The sequence below is a fragment of the Protobothrops mucrosquamatus genome, unplaced genomic scaffold (assembly GCF_001527695.2).
Source record: "Protobothrops mucrosquamatus isolate PMUCROS unplaced genomic scaffold, P.Mucros_1.0 scaffold2588, whole genome shotgun sequence".
Classification (NCBI taxonomy): domain Eukaryota; kingdom Metazoa; phylum Chordata; class Lepidosauria; order Squamata; family Viperidae; genus Protobothrops; species Protobothrops mucrosquamatus.
In genome coordinates this window covers 15,386-34,969 of record NW_015388644.1, presented here as the reverse complement: position 1 = coordinate 34,969, position 19,584 = coordinate 15,386, and the positions used below count along the sequence as shown (strand labels likewise).

At 46.5% G+C, this 19,584-nt stretch overlaps 1 protein-coding gene across 1 annotated transcript in view; it reads right to left on the bottom strand.

The window, feature by feature from the left end:
• Positions 1–13,384, bottom strand: part of STX18 (syntaxin 18) — a 25,192-nt gene extending 11,808 nt beyond the window's left edge. The window contains exon 1 of the mRNA XM_015825301.1: positions 13,202–13,384. Within this exon, the coding sequence (XP_015680787.1) occupies positions 13,202–13,384 (183 nt within the window). The remainder of the gene's footprint in view (positions 1–13,201) is intronic.
• Positions 13,385–19,584: the final 6,200 nt, after the last annotated feature.

Genomic DNA, 19,584 nt, shown 5'->3' with positions numbered 1-19,584 from the left:
GAGAGAGAGAGAGAGAGAGAGAGAGAGAGAGAGAGAGAGAGAGAGAGCCTTCTGGGAAAGCGAGTTTTCTACCCAAACTCTCCCGGTTGTGCTTTAGCACTCGGCTGCTGATCTTTGATTTCTTTTCTCTTTTCTCCCTCTGCATCCCATGGCGGAAGCGCACATCCCTCAAGCGCAGAGCTTGGGAGCAGCTCCTTTCATTCATTCGCCCAGCTCTCTAACTAGAGAGGGAGGCAAAGAGGAAGGTTTTCGGGCCACCTGCCCATCCTCCTCCTCCCCCCCCCCGGATTCATCTCCCGCACCGCCAGGCCCACTGAGCTCGGCCCGTCTTGTAGGCCCGTTTGGGGCGCCTTGCCTGGGTCCGACCTTCTGCCTGCTTGGTTCTGAGTAAGCTACTTGGCCTGCTTTACTACTTGATTATGGTCTGCACAAATAAAAGGAAGTTGGCCTGTGTGGCTGTGAAGACAAGCTTTCCTTCAGAGTTGAAACAATAAATGAAAGCTGCGCCATGTCAACCTGACACACAGACTGGCCCTCGCCCATTTTCTATTCTGATATGAGACACATCTGATTTTAATAATATTTCCCTTGTTTGTTTCATTGCCCAACTCTAATCAGAACTTCGGTTAATATTTATATTTTCACACAATGATCCAAAACCTCATAAAATGCAACACAAAAGCAGCTGTGAGAAATGCTAAGAACAGTATTTTTTTTAAGAAAGAGGCAAAGTACATGTTTATTGAAATTGACTTTATACTGATTAAATACACTTGATTTACAACAATTCTCAATTACTAAATTAAATTTCATTTGTGCTGTTACATAAATATATCCTAGTTTCTTTTTACTCTCAATAAATTATATATCCATTTCTTTCTTTCCCTTTCCATTTGTTCTTAATAAATTTAAAACCCTATCAAGTAAACAAAATGATGGTAATTTCTGAAGCTGACCTCTTTCTCCTTCTGTCAATTTCCCTCCGACCACATGAAACACTCATTAAGGGGAAGACTGATTGGAAGGGATTTTTATAAAACAACTGTTTGTGTTTATGAATGCTTACTTAAAAGTAAGTTCCATCCGCAGGTTATGAGATTACGTTTGGGTATATGTGCCTGGATTTTTTTTGGGGGGGGGAAGCACAACTTTTGTCTAGCTGGGAGCCGGATTTGACTTTTGGGTGCTGGAGGGGCTCCTGTTACTGGGCACTTGGCCTCCCAGCAGCTCAATTTTCGAGCTCTTTTGCACGGATGGGGATGGGAACAAACAAAGAACTGCTGAAAGTTGCCCTTTTGTGATTTACATGAAATGGTAGGAGGCCCCCGTTGGCTTCCAGCTAAAGTCCCACTAAAGTCGCACCTTGCTGAAGCCCAATGGCTAAGGCACACTTAATTCTGCACAAAGGGCGTTTTTTCTTGACCGTTCTTATCAAAAGATTTAAACCACCGTCTGGGTCGGTCACGGGGACCAGGGCTTCACTCTTCCGCCGGGGCCCCCCATCCTCAGGGAGAAGTTCCTGCCTGCCAGGCGTGTGTCGGCTGGTAGATTTGGCTGCATTCACTCTTATATTGCTTACAGTAAAGATCCATCCGACTTATAATGCTGTCGCAAGACGTCTTTTGTGCCGCTGCATAATCTGGATCACTCCAAGGGCCAATGCTGCTCATGGGTATCTAAATGAATGTCTCTGTGAAGCCTGTAAGCACACACACTTTGAACTGAACTGTTTGGGAGGGGCCTAGGAAAAACTCAGCGCGGGACCAGAGTCACCCTAATATCAAAGAGACGGAGGAATAGAATCGTTAAAGAAAGGATGCAAGAGGAGGGACAGAATGAAATGTGAATGGCAAAAATTAATATATAAAATATTATTAAATATATTATATAAAATAATATATAAAATATTAATATATATATATATTAAAATAATTAAATAGAATTGTTAAATTGTCCGACAGCATGTTGTCCCGTGGCAAGTTGGTGAGTTGTCCCATTCCAATCGAAGGGGTGGGGGTGAGGGTGGGGGGGGGTGTCTGAAGCTCTTTGGATCTTGGTTTGTTTTTTTTTCCTGACTCCTTTTCTGAGCCCTCTGGACCCTTTTGGTTATGTTTTAATGAGCTTATTATGTAATGTACACCAGAGACCACAGTTTTAGTAAATAGGGATAGAAAACCATATATGATTGAAAATTAAAAAGCTTTAAAAAAAAACAAAACCCTTAAGTCCCACTCTGTGAGCTGCTTCCGTCACTTTCTTGAGAGATTGCTCAAGAACAAAAGTTTCCAAGATTCAAAAACATGGTAGCAAAATGAATCAACAAATGAACAGCGAACCAAACTGAGCACACTAAATACGGTTAGATCTGAATTCCTCCTTTGGACTGTGGTCGACGGAGGTCTAGACAAAGCTCTCTGCACATTCGCTGCCTCGTCTCCTGTCTGCTCCAAGTTTGAAAAGGTAATTGAACTCAGCCTGTAATTACAGGATTAGACACAGATGGCCTCTCTGCGTTTCGGGGGGAAGAAGCCCTGTTTGCATTCATTTTATGATTGCTGTAAGGTCAGACTTTTCAAAATATACTTTCATCTGTTAAATGGTTTCTTAAAATCCCCAGGGTAGATCTTCAATAACTGATGTTTTAAGCAATTTCAGCCTATCAGATCTCCCTTTGAATGTAATAAGTTGCTCATTTTCTAGTATTACATACATGCATGTAGGTTAATTACTACATCCCACATATTTTCAAAATTGTCTTTTTTTTTTAAAAAAAGATGTTTTTATTAAATAGGCATAGGAATTAGAGAAAAAATGCCTTTTATTTTAGCATGAGCATAATCTAATAATTACTGCAACAATACACAGTTGCTCAGCTAATAGCACAGGGACCCCCAATGGATTTTGTGTGCTCTCTCCACTTCTCTTCTCTCTGTATAAACCAACAACTGCATCTCAAAGGATCCCTCTGCTAGAGTACTGAAGTTTGCAGATGATACAACAGTGATTGGTCTCATTCGAGACAACAACGAAACTACATACAACTAGCCCTGTGGTGGGGCTGGAACAATTCTGAACTGAACACAATCAAAACTGTAGAAATGATAGTGGATTTTTAGAGAAGCCCTCCTATATCTACCATCTCTTACAATACTAGACAACACAGAATCAAGAGTAGAGACCTTCAAGTTTCTGGGTTCTATAATACCTCAAGAATTAAAATGGACACCTAACACCAAAAATGTCATCAAAAAAGCACAACAAAGAATGTCCTTCCTGTGCCAGCTCAGAAAGCTCAGACTGCCCAGGGAGGGTCCTAGAGAGGAATTATGGAGTCTGCCCTCTGCACCTCTGTTAACTGTCTGGCTTGGCACTGCAACCACACAGGGCAGACACAGACTTCGAGGGATAGTTAGGACTGCAGAAAAAACAATGGCAACCAGCCTGCCTTCCACTGAGGACCTGCGCACCGCAGGAGCCAGAAAGAGGGCTGTGAAAATATCTACAGAGCGCTCACCTCCTAGACATAAAGAATTTCAACTTCCTCCTTCAAGAAGATGCTGTAGAGCATTGCACACCATGACAACCAGACACAAGGACGGTTTCCCCCCACCCCCGTGCCATCACTATGGTAAGCAACTAATTCCCACAACACTGCTTTAGGATATCAAACCATGGAGTAGGGCTGTATTACTATTATCCTTCTCATCTTTCCCATTACCTATTTCCTTATTTTCTTATGTCTATAACTTTGTTGCTTGTATCTTACAAATTATATTGTTTTATTTAGTATCCTAGTATGATTTATGTTGATTGATTGATTATTTAGTATCCTATGACTATCACTGAGTGTTGTATCTTAGGGTTTATGATTATTGTATTTTATGATTATGATCGTGATTTATCACTTGTTGCTTGTATGTACACCGAGAGCTTCTGCACCGGAGACAAATTCCTTGCGTGTCCATTCACGCTTGGCCAATAATAATTCCCCCACGAACAGCAATCAGCAGCGCAGGAAGTCTGGTGCACAGAGACCCAGGACCAGGAGCGCCCAGACAGTCTGCTCTGAAGGACGCCTGCAGAAGTCTCAACGAAAGGGACCCGGCGTGATGTTACAGCCAGTGAGAAAGAGAGATAGATTCAAAGCCACAATTAAACTTGAAACGACAGGATTTCTCTGACGCTCTACGGAGGGGTGTGTGTGTCTGTGGCTCAAGTGAAGAGGGCCAAATGCTGGACGCAGCAGAGAATAAACCCGTGCCAGCGGTGCCCGCCTCCTCTCCTTTGCCCATTCTGCAAAGAGGTGAACGTGCTGAAGAATCGGCATCACTGCGGTGTGTGCGTGTGTGAATCTTTCATACAAAAAAATCCTCTAAATTTTTAAAAGAATTCAGTGAAGTGAGCCAACTTCTATTATGCAGCAGCACACGATGGCGACCCACGGCCCTGTAAGGCCACTGATGCTAGTGCCAGCCACCGGAGTCCAGGACCTCTGAGGTAGAGGCCAGAGGCCAGCCTGGCCTAGTGGTGGAGGGGCTGGCGAGTTCCAGTCCAGCCTGAAACAGGAAAGCTGGTGGGTGACGTTGGGCCGGACACTCTCTCTCCGCCCAGCCCATCTCTTGTGGGAAAAATAGGAGGAGGGGGAGGAAGCAATGTTATATATGGTCACTGCCTTGAGTTACATGTAAAGTAATAAAGGCAGGATAAAAATCTAATCAATAAATAAATTTCTCTTTCTCACCTGACAAGCTAATTCAGATAATCAGCCCAATACCTGCTGAAAATGGAAGAAAAGCACACACATGAACACCTGGACGTGTGGGCGTTTGCTACCTGCTAAGTGCCAAAATCTGTAATCAGGGCAATACTTTCATGAAGTGGGGAGAAATTCATGAAGTAGCAAAGAGACCCTCTGAATCCAAACCACGAGTCCCATATTCAGCCAGAGACTTGGGAGGTCAGAAATGTGGGAATCACCTTGGGCTCCAGAGAACGGCTTCGGGTCGCCCCCCCCCCCCTCGTAGCAAGAGATATTGTTATGGAGGAACAAGGGTCGATGCTCCATTTAATGGAAACATAAAATGTTGATTAAAAGATGAATCATTACCGATATATAGGTGGTTGTTTATATTTATCATTTCATCACCAAAATCCCAAGAATCTTTAAACCAGCTCTGCAAACCCATCAGGGTTTCAGTTGTGTGTTTGACGAGGTACGATGAGGAGTTTATTCTCCAGGAGTGGCAGAAAGGGGACACCTGCTGGTGTGGCTCCCCCGGCCTTAAGACCCCTTTAATAAAGAGGAGTAAATGCAAAATAGGCTATGACACGACAAAGCTAAAGCGACTAATTTTATTTATCAGTGGAGAAATAAGATGGTATCACCTAGAAGCAGATAAGGAGAATACATAGGATTTGATGGATCATTTGTAGATTTGAATTTTTAATGAAAACTGAAAAGATGAAACAGTTATGAAAGAAAAATAACTTCGTCGCTAGTCATTTCATTTTACAAATACTGCCTCAACCTTCATCTCAAGAAAATAATTTAGGGGAGTTTCAGTATCTTCTCATAAACTAATACAAAAGAACACATTCAGACCCTAAGCCAATAAATTGCCCCTGTCAATCACACAAGAATTTAACCTTAATAGCAAATGTCAGCTTTATTATAAACTACGTAGATGACAGGTAGCATTTTTGTTCTACCTGCTAAAATTTGTTCTTAAACACAACTTTTTTAACACCCCCCTTTCCATGGGGGAAAAAAGGAGGGAAAGACAAAAAGTAAAAGGGACTTCAATATTAATAAAAAATCATGTAGCTTTCTTTCTTTCAGATCTTGGCAATGAAGTTTTGAAACAGGATTATATCAAGAACATGCACATCTGTTTAATATTACAAGCCAACTGTCAACATCCTAACTGAAGTTCTAATTTAATATTTTTTCTTGCTTGATGTTTTACCTTTAATCAATGCCTTGTGAGAGTATCAGCTTTCTATATGAAACTGTTAAATATAAAGAAATGTTATTGCAGCATGTTTACAAAATCATAGCTCGAGAACTTTGTATTTTTCTAAAGCCTGACCACAACTTAATTATCTGCAGGACATTCCAACTTGCAAATGCAAGCTCCAGTTCGTCATCTAGAGCTGCCTCTACTGCAAGGACACTGAGCTTTGCGCGTCCCACAACAGGGTTGACTTTCCAAAAGGCAGCATTCGGGCTTTTAAGCATGACGTTTCTTTTAATTAAACATTTGTTTTGGTGCTAATCATTAGGTTGTCTTCATGCTTCCCTTTCACATTATTTTCATCTCCTCACATGTTTGCTAGAGCTGCAAAACCAAGGACGCAATGCGGGAAAAAAGTGCAGAGACTTGTTTAAACATGGCAAGACATATTTAACTGAAACAACAAGAAGTCCGTAGGGAGAACTGCTAAGGAGACATTCAGCACTCTGTTGCCACAATTAGTTTTCAAAAAACTTTGAACTTTAGAGAAAAGAATATAGAAATTTCAAACTCATTGATATATACAAACTGTACAGTAAGGTGACATTTTAATTACTTTGTGATTTAACACAAAGGGACTTCATTTGATCTATTGTATCAAACTGGGAAACATGGTATCTTATATCCAACACAGGATGCCAGTGTGCTACCAAACAACAAATCCAAAGGAAATCTGGGGAGAAATTTTGCCGATGACAGGGCCAAAATATAAGAAAGTACTCCCCATCCATCCAATAATAAAATCCCACTACATTTATCAAGTTCCTAGCTCTCAAGTTTAAAAAGATAAGGTTTCAATCCTAACTTTAATTTTATTTCTACAAAATCTCTCCAGGATCCAGAAACCCGACAGCCACCTGTAAGGAAAAGGAAATTCCTTTTCCTTACAAACACAAATTTGATATTAACACTCAAATAACAAATTCAGAAATTCATAACATAAACACAAAGTTGCATATATTATATTTAGTTGAATAACTGAATTTGAATGCCACACTTGATTGAGCTATGTTGAGAAAATATTTCCCTCCCATAGGATTTTCTATAATGTAATTCAGGATAAAGAAATGTCATTATATCTTTAAGATCTACTTCCAAATATTACAACTTTGACATCTCATTGTTTTTAAACAGCTAAATTAAGTGAAACTTAAAGTAATGGAAAAGTATTAAATAGATTTGGAATTATATATCTGAAAATTTTGCTCAGCAAAATATCTGAGATATTTCTTTTTGTTTCCACAGCTCACAGCTCTTCCTCCTTCACCCAACACAGAAATTGTGCCAAGATAAACCGAGTCTGTGTGGAAGGTCTTAAAGAGAGACAAGGAATGAAGTTTGCCTAGAATACAGCTTTAAAATTTAAACAAAGACAATGCTTGGAAGAAACAGGTAACCAGGTGTCAACGTTGTAAAAAATTCTGGCACTGGTAAACGGTAAAGAATGAGCTGCCAAAGGACATTCTTCTACAAAAAACAGAATTTTCTGATGCTGAATAATAATAATAATAATTAAAAAAATGGAATTGCTTCTGTATGTTTCTGTGGAACATAAAAGAGCAAGCTTCAGGGAAGAATCTACCCGAAGAGTCTCATTTATGGAGTTCTTCTCAACACATTTTCATCTTTGTGATAGTGGTTCACAATGAAAACATGTCCGCCTTGCAAATTCAAAGGTCCTGAATCTACTCACGTGTATCAGCAGGCAGGAGAACTGCAAAAGACGGCATCCAAAGGCCAGGCCACTTGCAAGCCCCGGAGAAGAGCTGACGGCACAACAATCTCCCAACACACACACAGGCCAGCCTGGGGTGCTTCGCCCGCAGGATCACGCACGAATGAATGTCCCAGAGACATTAAAGATGAACGTACAGCTAAAAATGAGTCTGGCCTGGGAGCTTCACAAAGGCAGGTCTCATTTTTTTTACGGAACTTAAACAGGACCCAGTACAGAGAGGGGGAAACCTCCGGTCTGCACACAGTTCTGTGGAAAAAAATATTCACCCTCTGATATTTTTTTTGTATATCTTTTATACTGAATGTTACCAGAACCTCTTGAGGTCCTGCCGATACATAACCAGAGTCTGAGTCAGCAAGTTCCCCCAAAGTTCGGTGCTCATTTCATGTATTCGTAGACAAAGTCATCCAGCCTGCCAGCTTGGCCCCCCCAGGACCAAGGAATCAAACCTCCTCCCTTGCTTCAGCTACCTTTGGCAGATGTGTGAGGGCTGAGGTGGGTCAGCCCTATCCCCCACTGACTCCCTCTTGTCACAATGCAGGGCTTGCCACACGGGTTCAAGGGGCGTGTCTGAAGGCCTTCATTACAAAGTCCCTGATGCCGGATCAGTCCAGGAAAACACTACAGAGCAATTTCTGAAGCTCTGGGGTTTCACCCCATCCGCAGCCTTGAAAGAGAAAAGACTGAGAACGGCAAAGAATCTCTCTCGTGGTTCCCCGTCCTGTCAAAACCACTCCAAAACTGCACTTTAAAATTGCCCTGAAATGCCACGGAGAATCTCAAAACAGCAGCGGGGGATCTGATCTATAAGCCTCTCCATCGTGAGTCCATCACTGGAAAGGCACTGACTAAAAATGGGGTTCCTGAGAGGGCAGTGAAGCCAAAAGGGGCCCCGGTGCTTCCCCCCCCCCTTAGCGTTCCAAGGAGCCCTTTGCTGTGGCCCTTTCAAACATCAGGAAGAAACGCCATGGACACAGATAAGAGAGGAGGGAAAACTTTCTAAAGGGTTACAAAGCTGCTAACGTCCAGTGGAAATGAAACAATGAATTCCACAACAGTTTTGGGCCATCCTGTGCACGAAGGTGGCGGCACTGCGATTCCAGCAATGCGTGAGCAAACCCCTCGGAGCATCGGGCCATCTACCCTGCTTCAGCCGAAGCACGTGAACTCTTCAAGAAAGATAACAATCCCTTACGGAACACAGAGGATGAAGAAGAATCAAATCGGCATTTGGTGAAAGCCAAAATACAATCCAGACTTAAATCACCCAGAAATGTTGTGGTGGGACTTAAAATAGGAGAGCCGTGTAATAAAAGCCACCAAGTGTTATTGAAGAAGTCTGCAGTGAAGCAGTGGGTCAAAAAGCCCCCCATGGCAAAGTTAGACATTAACGGTAATTAGAGGAAGGGTCTGGGCTGCAATTATTACCCATCTGTGTTGCTGCTGCATTGGTTACGGAGTCCGAGTTTTTTATTTTTTACACTGGAGCACAACATGCTGGAGGACTTTTGTTCACGATTTACATTAAACAAGCACCAAAAATTGGAGCTCCTTATTTACTCACACTCAGCTCCCCTTTAATGTGAAGAGGCTCCGGTCCGTGAGATGCTTTGATACTATTCAATGGCAAAGACTTACAAACATTCAGTATAGTGGAAAGGGAGTGAATTCTTTTCACAGAAATATAAAATACAGATAATCAGACACACATTACAAAAATTGTCTCCCACAATGTATACTTTAGAATCAAATTACACGAACACTTGAGTGACTTGATTGTAAGACGGGCGGCTGTGTAAATACGATTTATAAATAATAAATGAAGATATGCTCGTCAGTCTTTTCTCGATAAAATTACTGATTATGTCCACCATTTAATTGCTGCTGTTCTTATTTGCTGCATTATTTAGTCTACTTTTAACTATTATGTTATAATGGTATATATTGTATTACGATCATATCTTTTTGGGTTATTCGTGCTATCTTTTTAAGCTACGTATGGCATCCTCAAGCATAAATTATAAAGAGGTAACAACTAATACTGAATTCTGAACTCAACTATTTTTCCACCATACCAAAGTAAAGCCTTGTCTGTCTCAAACGATGGCCTGAGATGTCCACTGCAATCAATCCGTACTGATACATTTTCTCTTCATAACGAGGGCTCAGAGACATGCTGGTTTCAGCTAAAAGCCTCTTTAAAATATGAAATAATAAACCACCAGATAAAAATTAATCAGGCTGCTAAAACCACCTGTTAAAAAGTGAAAAAGGGCCAAGCAGGCACTCTGGGCTCCTATTTTTTTTCCCCATCACAAGAACTACTCTGGGCCTCCCTTGGTCCGAAGGCCAGGCGGGCAGGAGGGCCGCCCCATTGAATACGCCATCCTTTTCTGACAGTCAGCCGCCTAAGCTCTGAGGGCAGGGCCGCCCAGTGGAGCATTTTCACAGCCCTGTGAAGAAAACAGTAACCTGCTAAATAAATATATCTGGCAAATTGCTGCAAAACAAACAGAAATAGAGGCACCTTTTAAAAAAAATGTATAAAGTAAGAACTGTTGCTTCAAATCGCTGAACAGAATTCATGTGGTATATGTCATTTCTTTATACTCAAAACAGAAACAAATTACAAAAACAAATTTCTGACTACACTGTATGGATTGTACAATTACTGTTCCCATACGAATGTAACAAACCGGTCATAAAGATTATAATTCTAGTCAAACTATTTCAGGCACCAAAACTATTAGACTGTATAGCATATCTAAACAGTGTTTCTGCATTGCCACAATTTAATTTACTGCTTAAATCTGATTGGCTCTTATTTTTTAAATAATCTGAGATAAATGTACTTTATTGCAGAATCCAATAACTTAATTGTTATTATAGCTTTATTGCTTTTTGGGCGTTTTTCTTTAGAAAGAATAATTTTAGCACATTTCCTTCTTTATGCTAGGTTTTCAAAATATTCCCCATGAATAAGGGATATAACAATTAGGATATTGCCACAAATAACAGATACATGTGAAAAATATGCACGATAAAGCAATTCCATCGCATTGTTTAAGTTACATGGTTATACCAGAATAAATAGGACTTCAGCCATGAACAAATGGAGGAGAGCCTGAACTAAAACTTTTTCCAGGAACCCAGCAGTCACACAGGGAGGGAGGGAGGGGCAGGAGGGATGTCTTCAAAGACCAAAAGACTCTCGAAGTGGATTTTGCAAACTTAAAAAAGCATTCAGGAAGTCTTCGACTTATGACCACAATCAAGCCCAAAATTTCTGTTGCTAAATGAGATATTTCTTAGGTGGGTTTTGCCCCATTTTACTACCTTCCTTGTCACAGTTGTTAAATGAATCGCTGCAGTTGTTAAGTTAGCAACACGGTCATTAAGTGAATCTGGCTCCCCCCATTGACTTTGCTGGTTAGGAAGTTACAAAAGGTGATCACATGACCTCGGAATGCCGTTGCCCCAAGTGTCTGAATTTGACCACGGGGGATGCGGCAAGAGTCGTTAAGTATGAAAAACAATCAAAAGTCACTTTTTTCAGTGCTGTTGTAACTTTGAATAGTCGCTAAACGTGACCACTACAGGTTAAGGTCCAGGACTAGCTGTACTGTGATTCTGCAAATAGTAACTATGTAAAATCCGATTCTGCTTTCCTCTGGACACACAGAAACATTGGCCCCTGGAAAGGCAGGAACCAGGAAATGAAACTGTTATTTTCAGTACAGCAAAACACCAGTTGCAATCTGCTCTTATTATAAAACCCATCACATCTCACGTTAAATCTCTACTGGCAAATCACACTTTTCAGAATGGCATATTCAAATATTTATCAAAAGTATTTTCACCCTGCAAATGTCAGTAATGAGTGAGATTTTTAAGGTTGACAAACACAAAAAAAGGGAGTGATGGCTGGAGAAAAAAAGAAAAGCAGGTCCATCCTTATCACAAGTTTTGACAGGCTGATGGAACAGACGCCATTTAGGGGCTGCCAAGACCTCCTCAGCATCCTCTTCCTGGGAAAAAAGGGTGCCGATGGGGACAACAGGAGGAATGCAGGAAAGCACAGGGAACAGCAGTGAGAAAAGGGAAGCAAGGAAGCCGATCACGGCCTGCAAATTACGCAGGCATACAAGGCAAAGGAGGAAATGGGGTGTTTCATTGGAACTGAGCATTTGGAAGAGGCAGTCCAGGATTTGGGAAAGAAGATACTTGAAGGCTATCCTGTGCTTTTTAAGGAAGCCAACATGCACCTATAGTACACCATTCACTAACCACGTAAGGGACTGTGATTTTAGTCTATGCATATAGTCCTAATCGCAGGACCCCGCGATTATATTTCCACGAACTGTATCGGCTTTTCCCGTAACAGGAAGGTGGAAAGTATCTCAGCTCACATGAGAAACAGTTGGAACAATTCAAGTTCAAAACAGATGTTCTGAATTTGTTAACCACCCGCTTTGTGACCACCCTGGGGGTTATCTGAGCCGGTTTCACCTATTGGTTGCTTTGGGAGGAAAAAAGCAGGAGCATTTAGCACTGCCGCCTTGATTATTTTTATAATAAATAAAAGAAATCTAAAGTTATCAGAACAGGAAATGGAACGTTTAGAACTTTTAAAATCTTTTAAGCTGGAAAATTCTGCACATCACTACCCTCCAACACAAAAAAACACAGAAGGCCAGGCTGCGAAGGCCAGATTGACAAAGGCTGGGCTGGCAGAGACACCGGCAGGGCCCCCAGGAGCCCAAATCCAGGCTCCGGCCCGGCACCCCTGGCGCCCCCCCACCCCCACCCCCTCCAAACGGGCCACCCGCTGTGGGAACAGGAGGCCTCCTGCAGCTCTGAAAGGAGGGAGGAGGAGGAGGAGGAGGAGAGGCCGCTCCTGCTCTTCCTCCTCCTCCCCCCCCNCCCGCCCCCTCCCCTCCCTCGGCCGCCCCCAGCCCCAGCCCCAGCCCCAGCCCCCCCCGGGGGATGCGGGGGAACCGCCTTCTTCCAGGGCCGGGCCGGGGGATTATTGGGGGTGGGTCTCCTCCTCCTCCTCCTCCTCCCCCCCCGCAGAAAGAGAGGCCGAGGGGGCGAGCGAGGGAGCCCCCGGCGCCCTCCCCCCCCCCGCAGCCCAGTCCCGCCGGGCCCCGCTCCCTCGGCCTCGAGCGAAGCCCCCCGCCCGCCTCCCCCGAAGCAGCAGCGGCAGCGGCAGGAGGGGGAAGAGGAGGAGGAAGAGGAGGAGACCCCCTCGCCCCCCCCTCTCTCCCCCCCCGGGGTCTCCGCGGACGCCCCGCCTGGCTGGGGCGATGGGGGGGTCGGGCAGGGCCGAGGGGCAGCCCCGGCCTTCCCCAGCCCCGTGGGGTCCCCGGGCGGAGCGGCCTAAGCGAGCCCGGGGCGCCTGCGGGGCCTCCTCCTCCTCCTCCCTCGGCCCTCCCTTCCGGACACTCACCACCTCGCGGGCCCGGGCGGAGAAGCCTCCCCTTCCCCCGGGGGCTCTCCTGGGCCACAGGGCGGCCGGCTCGGCTCCTCCGGGAGGGACGCCCAGCGCCTTGTTGCGCGTCTTCACCGTCTTCACGGAGGCCCTGAAGAGCGCCGTGATGTCCGCCGCCGCCGCCGCCATGACAGCCGCCATGACAGCCGGGAGGGAGGGAGGGAGGGGGAGGGGCCCCACTCGCAGCCCTCTCCCCCCCCCGCTCCTTCCGGCCCAAAGGGGGAGGGGCCTGCCCTCTTGCCGGGCGGGGGGAGGGGAAGCCTCGGGGTGGGGGAGGGGAGCGAGGGCGCTCCGGAGGGGGGCAGGCCGAGAAGCCCCCCGCCGCCCCCCCGTCCCCGATCCCCCCGGGGTGGGGGTGGGCTCCTCCTCCTCCTCCTCCTCCTCCTCCTGAGCAGGTGGGGGGGGACCGGAGTGGGGGGGGGGCGCTGCGCAGCATCTTTGGTTACGGGGATTTGTCTTGTTAAGTTGTAAGTTGTCCTCCACTTACAACAGCTCATTTAGTGACCCTTTAAAGTTACACCAGCACTGAAAAAAAGTGACTTATGACCGTTTTTCACACCTTTGCGGCATCCCCGTGGTCATGTGATCAAAATTCGGAGGCTTGGCAACTGACTCACATTTATGACAGTCCCGGGGTCCCCCTTTTGAGACCTTCTGATAAGCAAAGTCTGAGGGGAAGCCAGATTCATTTAACAACCGTGTTACTAAGTTAACAATTGCAGTGATTCACTTAACGTGGTAAGAGGTCATAAAATGGGACTAAATTCACTTAAATTCTCACTTAGCAACAGAAATGTTGGCTTTGATTTGCACAAAGAATTATATATTTTTTTTGTAAACTATAACATACAATCCCAGGGAGTTACGCTTTACTGCTTTAGTGATGATCCCCGGTGTTTAGAGACACCAGTCGTAGCAATTGGCATACTCTCTTCCTGGAACCAAGTTATTTTTCCCTGATCCAGTAATAAGATTGTGTTTTATTTGTTCCGTACTTTTCTGGCATGGGAAGATTAGCTGGCAATGGTCAATCTTAATACTAAAATTTATTTTAGAGACAGATGGCTTACTCTGCTCCCTCGAAATCAAGGTTTGTCAGCAAAAGAAACAATCCTTGAACGTTGTTAGGAGTTTTTTTTTTTCTTTTCTCAGTAATATCAGATGCAGTTCTGTTCAAAATAAGCTGAGTTAACTTTGTAGAAGTGAAAACCAATTATTTTCAGGAAAGCTGGCAAACATCTTGCTTATCAAACTCCCTGAACTTTGTGCAGAGCAGGCAAGAAACAAGACCCTCGTGGGCTCTGTTGGGAAGCATGGGGCTGGTACTCCAGAGTCTTCTTGAAATGGATGGAAGCAGCCCAGGAGGTCTGGCTCGCTTCCAAGAGGTTTGCACACTTGTGTTCACAATCCATTTTTGCATCAAGCAGGCTTCCCATACTGCTTTTCCATATCTTTATTTGTGTCTTGGACGAAGATGTGGAGAAACTGCCTTTTGAATTTGCAGGTTGAGGGACACAAAGGAGAGCTGCTACTTTAGAAGAGGAAAATATATATATATCAACATTACACAGATAAGGATTAGAGAAACAGGCTGAAAGTAAAGGTACGTTAAGCAGGCACAGAGTTCTTTGCTTAGGAATGAAATGCACACCTGCGGGATGGAAAATGCCAAGGCATTCCCAAGGGGGAACCTCAACAACACCCCGAAAGAAGAGGAAGCTGCAGCAAGAAAAAACTCTCTACTGTGTGTTTCACTATGGTGATATCCCAACTTTAAGTACAGACGTTTTACACAAAGAATGAAAAGCCTGGGAGACATTTTGCCACTTGCAAGATGAAATGGGGAGAAGAGGCAAGCGTTTTTTAATTTTGCTCTCAGTTCTGGCCCAATTCCAGGTTTAGAAAGGTTTTGTTTTCAGTTCCACAAACAACACCAAATCCGTGCAGAATCATCAGGATGAGGTGAGGCTGCACTAGACTTCCATTAAGGCTGCTTGAGCACAACGTCTTCCTTCATATGTTGGATTCAGCAGGTGGAACCATCTCGTGCCCTGCTCAACATACATCAGGTTTTATGTACATATATAAATCAGTAACAGACTTTATGCAAGGAAGATGGGCAGTTAAGAAATACAAAATAGAAGTAAATATGCCAGGATACAAAAGATCTTAAATGTTTCTATTTTTGCTGTAGGTTTTTTCCAAACTTCAAGTATTCATGAATCAATTCCACCAGAATTCTGCATTTAGAGCCTGAGATCACCAAACTCTTTCTTCAGTTACCCATCTCCATCGATCAGTTGGATCATCCATGGTCCCTGGTCCTTCTCCACACACACATATTCTGTCACTGAAATATTTATATCTCCAATCAGAATTTAGAATAGAACAGAATTAGAATAGAATGGAATTCTTTATTGGCCAAGTGTGATTGGACACATGGAAATCTCAGCATCCTTAGACATAAATTTTGTCACTTGGAGGAGGAGGAGGAGGAGGAAAGGCTGCCTCCTCCCTCAAAAATAAGTGTATTCCTGTCCCCAGGCCACCCCTGTTCTGCCGGGGCCTGGGGAAGCCGGAGGGGAACGTCTCCTCTGCCTGCCTCCCCCTCCACGACTGGTCTCCGAAAAGGGTCTCTCTGGAAACCCCACCCAAGGGGGTTCTTCTTCTGGAGAAGGATCGGGGGGTCTCTTGAGCGCTGACCAGAGCTGCAAATAAAAGATGAGGGCCCCGAGACCCCTTTGCAAGTTTAAATGGGGGGGCTGGGTGTCCCGAAGCTTTTTTTCCCTGAATTCAAGTTGGGGGGGAGAAAAGGGTCCCTGTGCTTGTGGGGCCACTAGAGGGAGCTGAAAGGAAAAAAATCCCCGAGCCGAAAGCGTCTCCGTACCGCAAGCGCCATCCCTACGACCCGGCCGTTTGTCCCCTGACCTGGCAAGGCGGAGGGAGCCCGGGGCGCCTCCAGGGCCGGCCGGGGGGTTCCGGCCCCTGGATTTTGACCCCTGGAGCAGCTGCCGGTCTCCCTACTGGATGCTGCCGTACAGGAGACACGAGTTGCCTGCGCCGGTCTCCTCCTGCCTTCTCTCCCGGCAAGGTGGCGTCGTGGGAACCCCCCCCCCCACTGGCTCCAGGGGTCCCCTCTCTCTGGGGGCCAGAAGCTCCCGGGACAGGGCCGTCTCGCAGGCATCTGCCCCGCCTCCCCAGCCCAAGGCTGGCTCTTCTCACGGTAGCCCCGAGCCGCTGCGGATGCCTCACAATGGCCGGGGAGCCCCACCCAAAGGGCAGATCATTGAGCTGCGAGCCCTGCAGGGGGGGGGCCCTGGGGCAAGAGGGGCGAGGGAAGCGGGCTCTGCGCTCGCACGGGGTGACGGGGGCGGGGGTGTGTGTGTATGGGGGGGGGAGAAGGCGGCTGAAGGGCCCTTCGCTCTGCTCTGCTCTGCTCTGCGGGGGGGGGGGGCAGGCCCACCGTTTCTTAGGAGGAGAAAAGGGTAAGCAGAACAGAGACAGCAACAATGCCTCTTTTTTTTTGTTTGTTTAATTTGATGTTTATTTGAATTCTTTTGTTACTGGTCATTTGGCTTACCCTCTGAAGTATGATACCATCGAAAACACTGGAAGGAGGAGGAGGAGGAGGAGGAGGAGGAGGAGGGGGAGGATTTTGGCAAACTGTGGCTATAGAGCCCCTAGGAAAATAACAATCATCCGTGGTGGATATAATGAGGAGGTGTCTTATTACATAATTGAGGAGACAGTCTTGGTTATAGGCATGTTGGTTCACTTTTCACACTAAATTAATCGTAATAAGCATCTGCTTTGGATAAAGAGACTTTTGTGATAATTCAACCATGAACTCTCTGGAAGCCCAAACAGTTTTGCCTCACTTTCTCAGTCTGGATCGCTCTTTTGAAATGTTCCTCCTTTGCTTTAGGATAATCACCGTGTTAACATGAACTGATTAATCCCATCAGCCTAACATTGATATTATGACTGAAGTGGACATTTTCCAGCAAATTTCTGGCGATGACACCATCGGTTTCATCACCCGCAGCTGAAGAAACTCAGTGGTGCTTACAGCATCATTAGCTTCACGTCTGCACAGAAAACCCTCAGCAACAACGCGTGTGCCCTTCCCTCTCCTAGAGGTGCGTCGTGTCGCGCCCTGCTCTGGGAGACAAGAGCGGGGGACTCTGATGGCCACTGCGGCAATTACATCAACGTCGGGAATGGGATCCGCTGGGAAGATGCCCTGCGCAAGTTCCAAATTAGGACTGCAGGAGCCCGTTTCCCAAATCCAGACTATCGCCAGAGAGAAGCAGAAATGGGGGCGGGGTGTGTGTGACTGTCGCATTGTTCCCCCCCCCCCCGGTCTCCGGGCGGTCTGGACCTGGGAAGGCTCACTCGGATGGCCTTCTAGGTGGGTTGTGCAACAGCAGGTTGGATTTTGTTCCCTGGACTGGGGTCCTCTCGCCCTTGTTGCGACCTCCTCGGAGCCTTCCTTCTTAGGGCGGGCCAGCTCTCCTGCAGTATCAGGCGCCGCTTTTCTCCAGCTTCCATTGCTGGCTTTGCTGTTAGCACCAGCCGGATGGCACAAGAGATCGTGCCAGCCTTCACCTTGTTTAGGAGGCAAAGGGTGACAAAAAGAGGTGCTGGAGAAAAAGCAGAAAGCCCAAACCATCCGGAGAGCCATGAGATTTGCACTTCAAAGGGAATTCCAAGATGGGGAATTTGTGTTAGGTGTCAGACTATATCAAACCTTCAGGGACAAAGCCGGCGTCTGTTTGTTTATTCTTTGTTAAATAGGTTTCTATGGCTGCCCAACCCACCCACAGTGACCTCAGCTCCCCAAATAAAAGTCCAGGAGAGCCCACGCTGTCCCTTCTTGCAGCACTTGGGCAATCCAAGGAAGACGATCCTATTTTCCTCAAGAAACAGGATGGTTTGATTAAGGTTACCAGGAACGCTCCACCCTCACCTGTGACGTATTTCTTTATTCCTGCCCTTTGCCAGGCTCAGCTGCCCGTTTGAGGCTACATCTTCTCTCTGCTTACTGGCTCAGGTCTTCTAGGCTGACTTTGGGGAGTTCCTGCTTCTTATCCGTCCGCAGCTGAGCCGGAGGAGGAGGAGGAGATGGAGGCGTTGGGGGAGGGGGGAGTTGAGGTATTGTGCCATTAGTGAATTTGGAGGTTGCCCTCGAGCCCACAGGGCCAAGATGCTTCTTTTACCATCTGGAGATAACAGTTTCCGAAGGTAAAAGAACTCCTAAACTATGTACAAAAGGAAATTAATGTTGATTTTGTTCTTACATTACAGCTTCCGAGCCATTAACAGTCTCCCCACCTTCCTCCTTTCAGTCATAAACCCAGCAAAGATTCCCCCGACCCAGTTGGGCCCTTATTAGCAAACCGGGCACGGCCTTTGTTGGGAGGGGGGCAGAGTTTCATTTCCACCACTGCCTGAGCGACCTTTTACTGTCTCTCCTTCTTTGGGGGGGGGAATATCCCCTCCTCTCTCCGGCAACATTTCGGGACGCTTCCCAACCCTCCCACCTACCTTCTTCTCCGCGAAAGAGGAGCGAGCGCACCGCCTGACCCGGGTCAGCCTCCAGCTCGGCCGGGAAGGCGCTGGGTCCGAGCCAGCGGCCAGCGGCGCAAGGATGGTCTGCCGCGCCTTGCGGCGGGCCGGTCTCGGCCGGCCGTGGTGTTCCCCACCCCGCCCCACCCCGCCCCACCCCAGGGTCCCGGCAGCGCCGGGCAGAGGAGAAGGGCCGGCAGCCTCGGGAGGCGCCGCGGAGCCTGGCTCTGCCCCCTCGGCCAGCGCGCTCGTCGGCCTGATTAGCACTTCAAAGCCGGGCCTCCCGCCCTCCCTCCCTCCCCCCGCAAAGGCAATTGGGGCTGGGGGGCTGGGCGTGTCCGACGGGGGGGACAGGGCGCGAGGCGTCTTCATTGATCCCTTTGTGGGCAGCGACAGAGATGGAGGCGAGGGGACGGCCGCATACCTGCCCCCGGGATTGGCCCGGGCTGAAAGGAAGAAGGGGGTATAATTAACTGAGAGTTAATAACGGCCCCGTTGGGTGTCCGGGGAGCACAATGGGGGAGGCTGCCCCAAAGGAACAAAGTGATGGAAACTCCTTTGACAACTTAAACGGGAGAGGCAACTGTGTAATGAGCTGACAGTTGAAAAAGAGCTGGCTAAAGAAGTGGGGGGAGGGGGCTTTAAGGAGAGCAGAGGAATTCCTAGAAGGGGACACCGACAGTAACCCCGAAAGTGAGGGAGGGAGGGAGGGTGTTTATCTAGGAAAAGGAACCTTTCCAGAGGACTGTTATCACCTACTTTAGGTCTTGCAC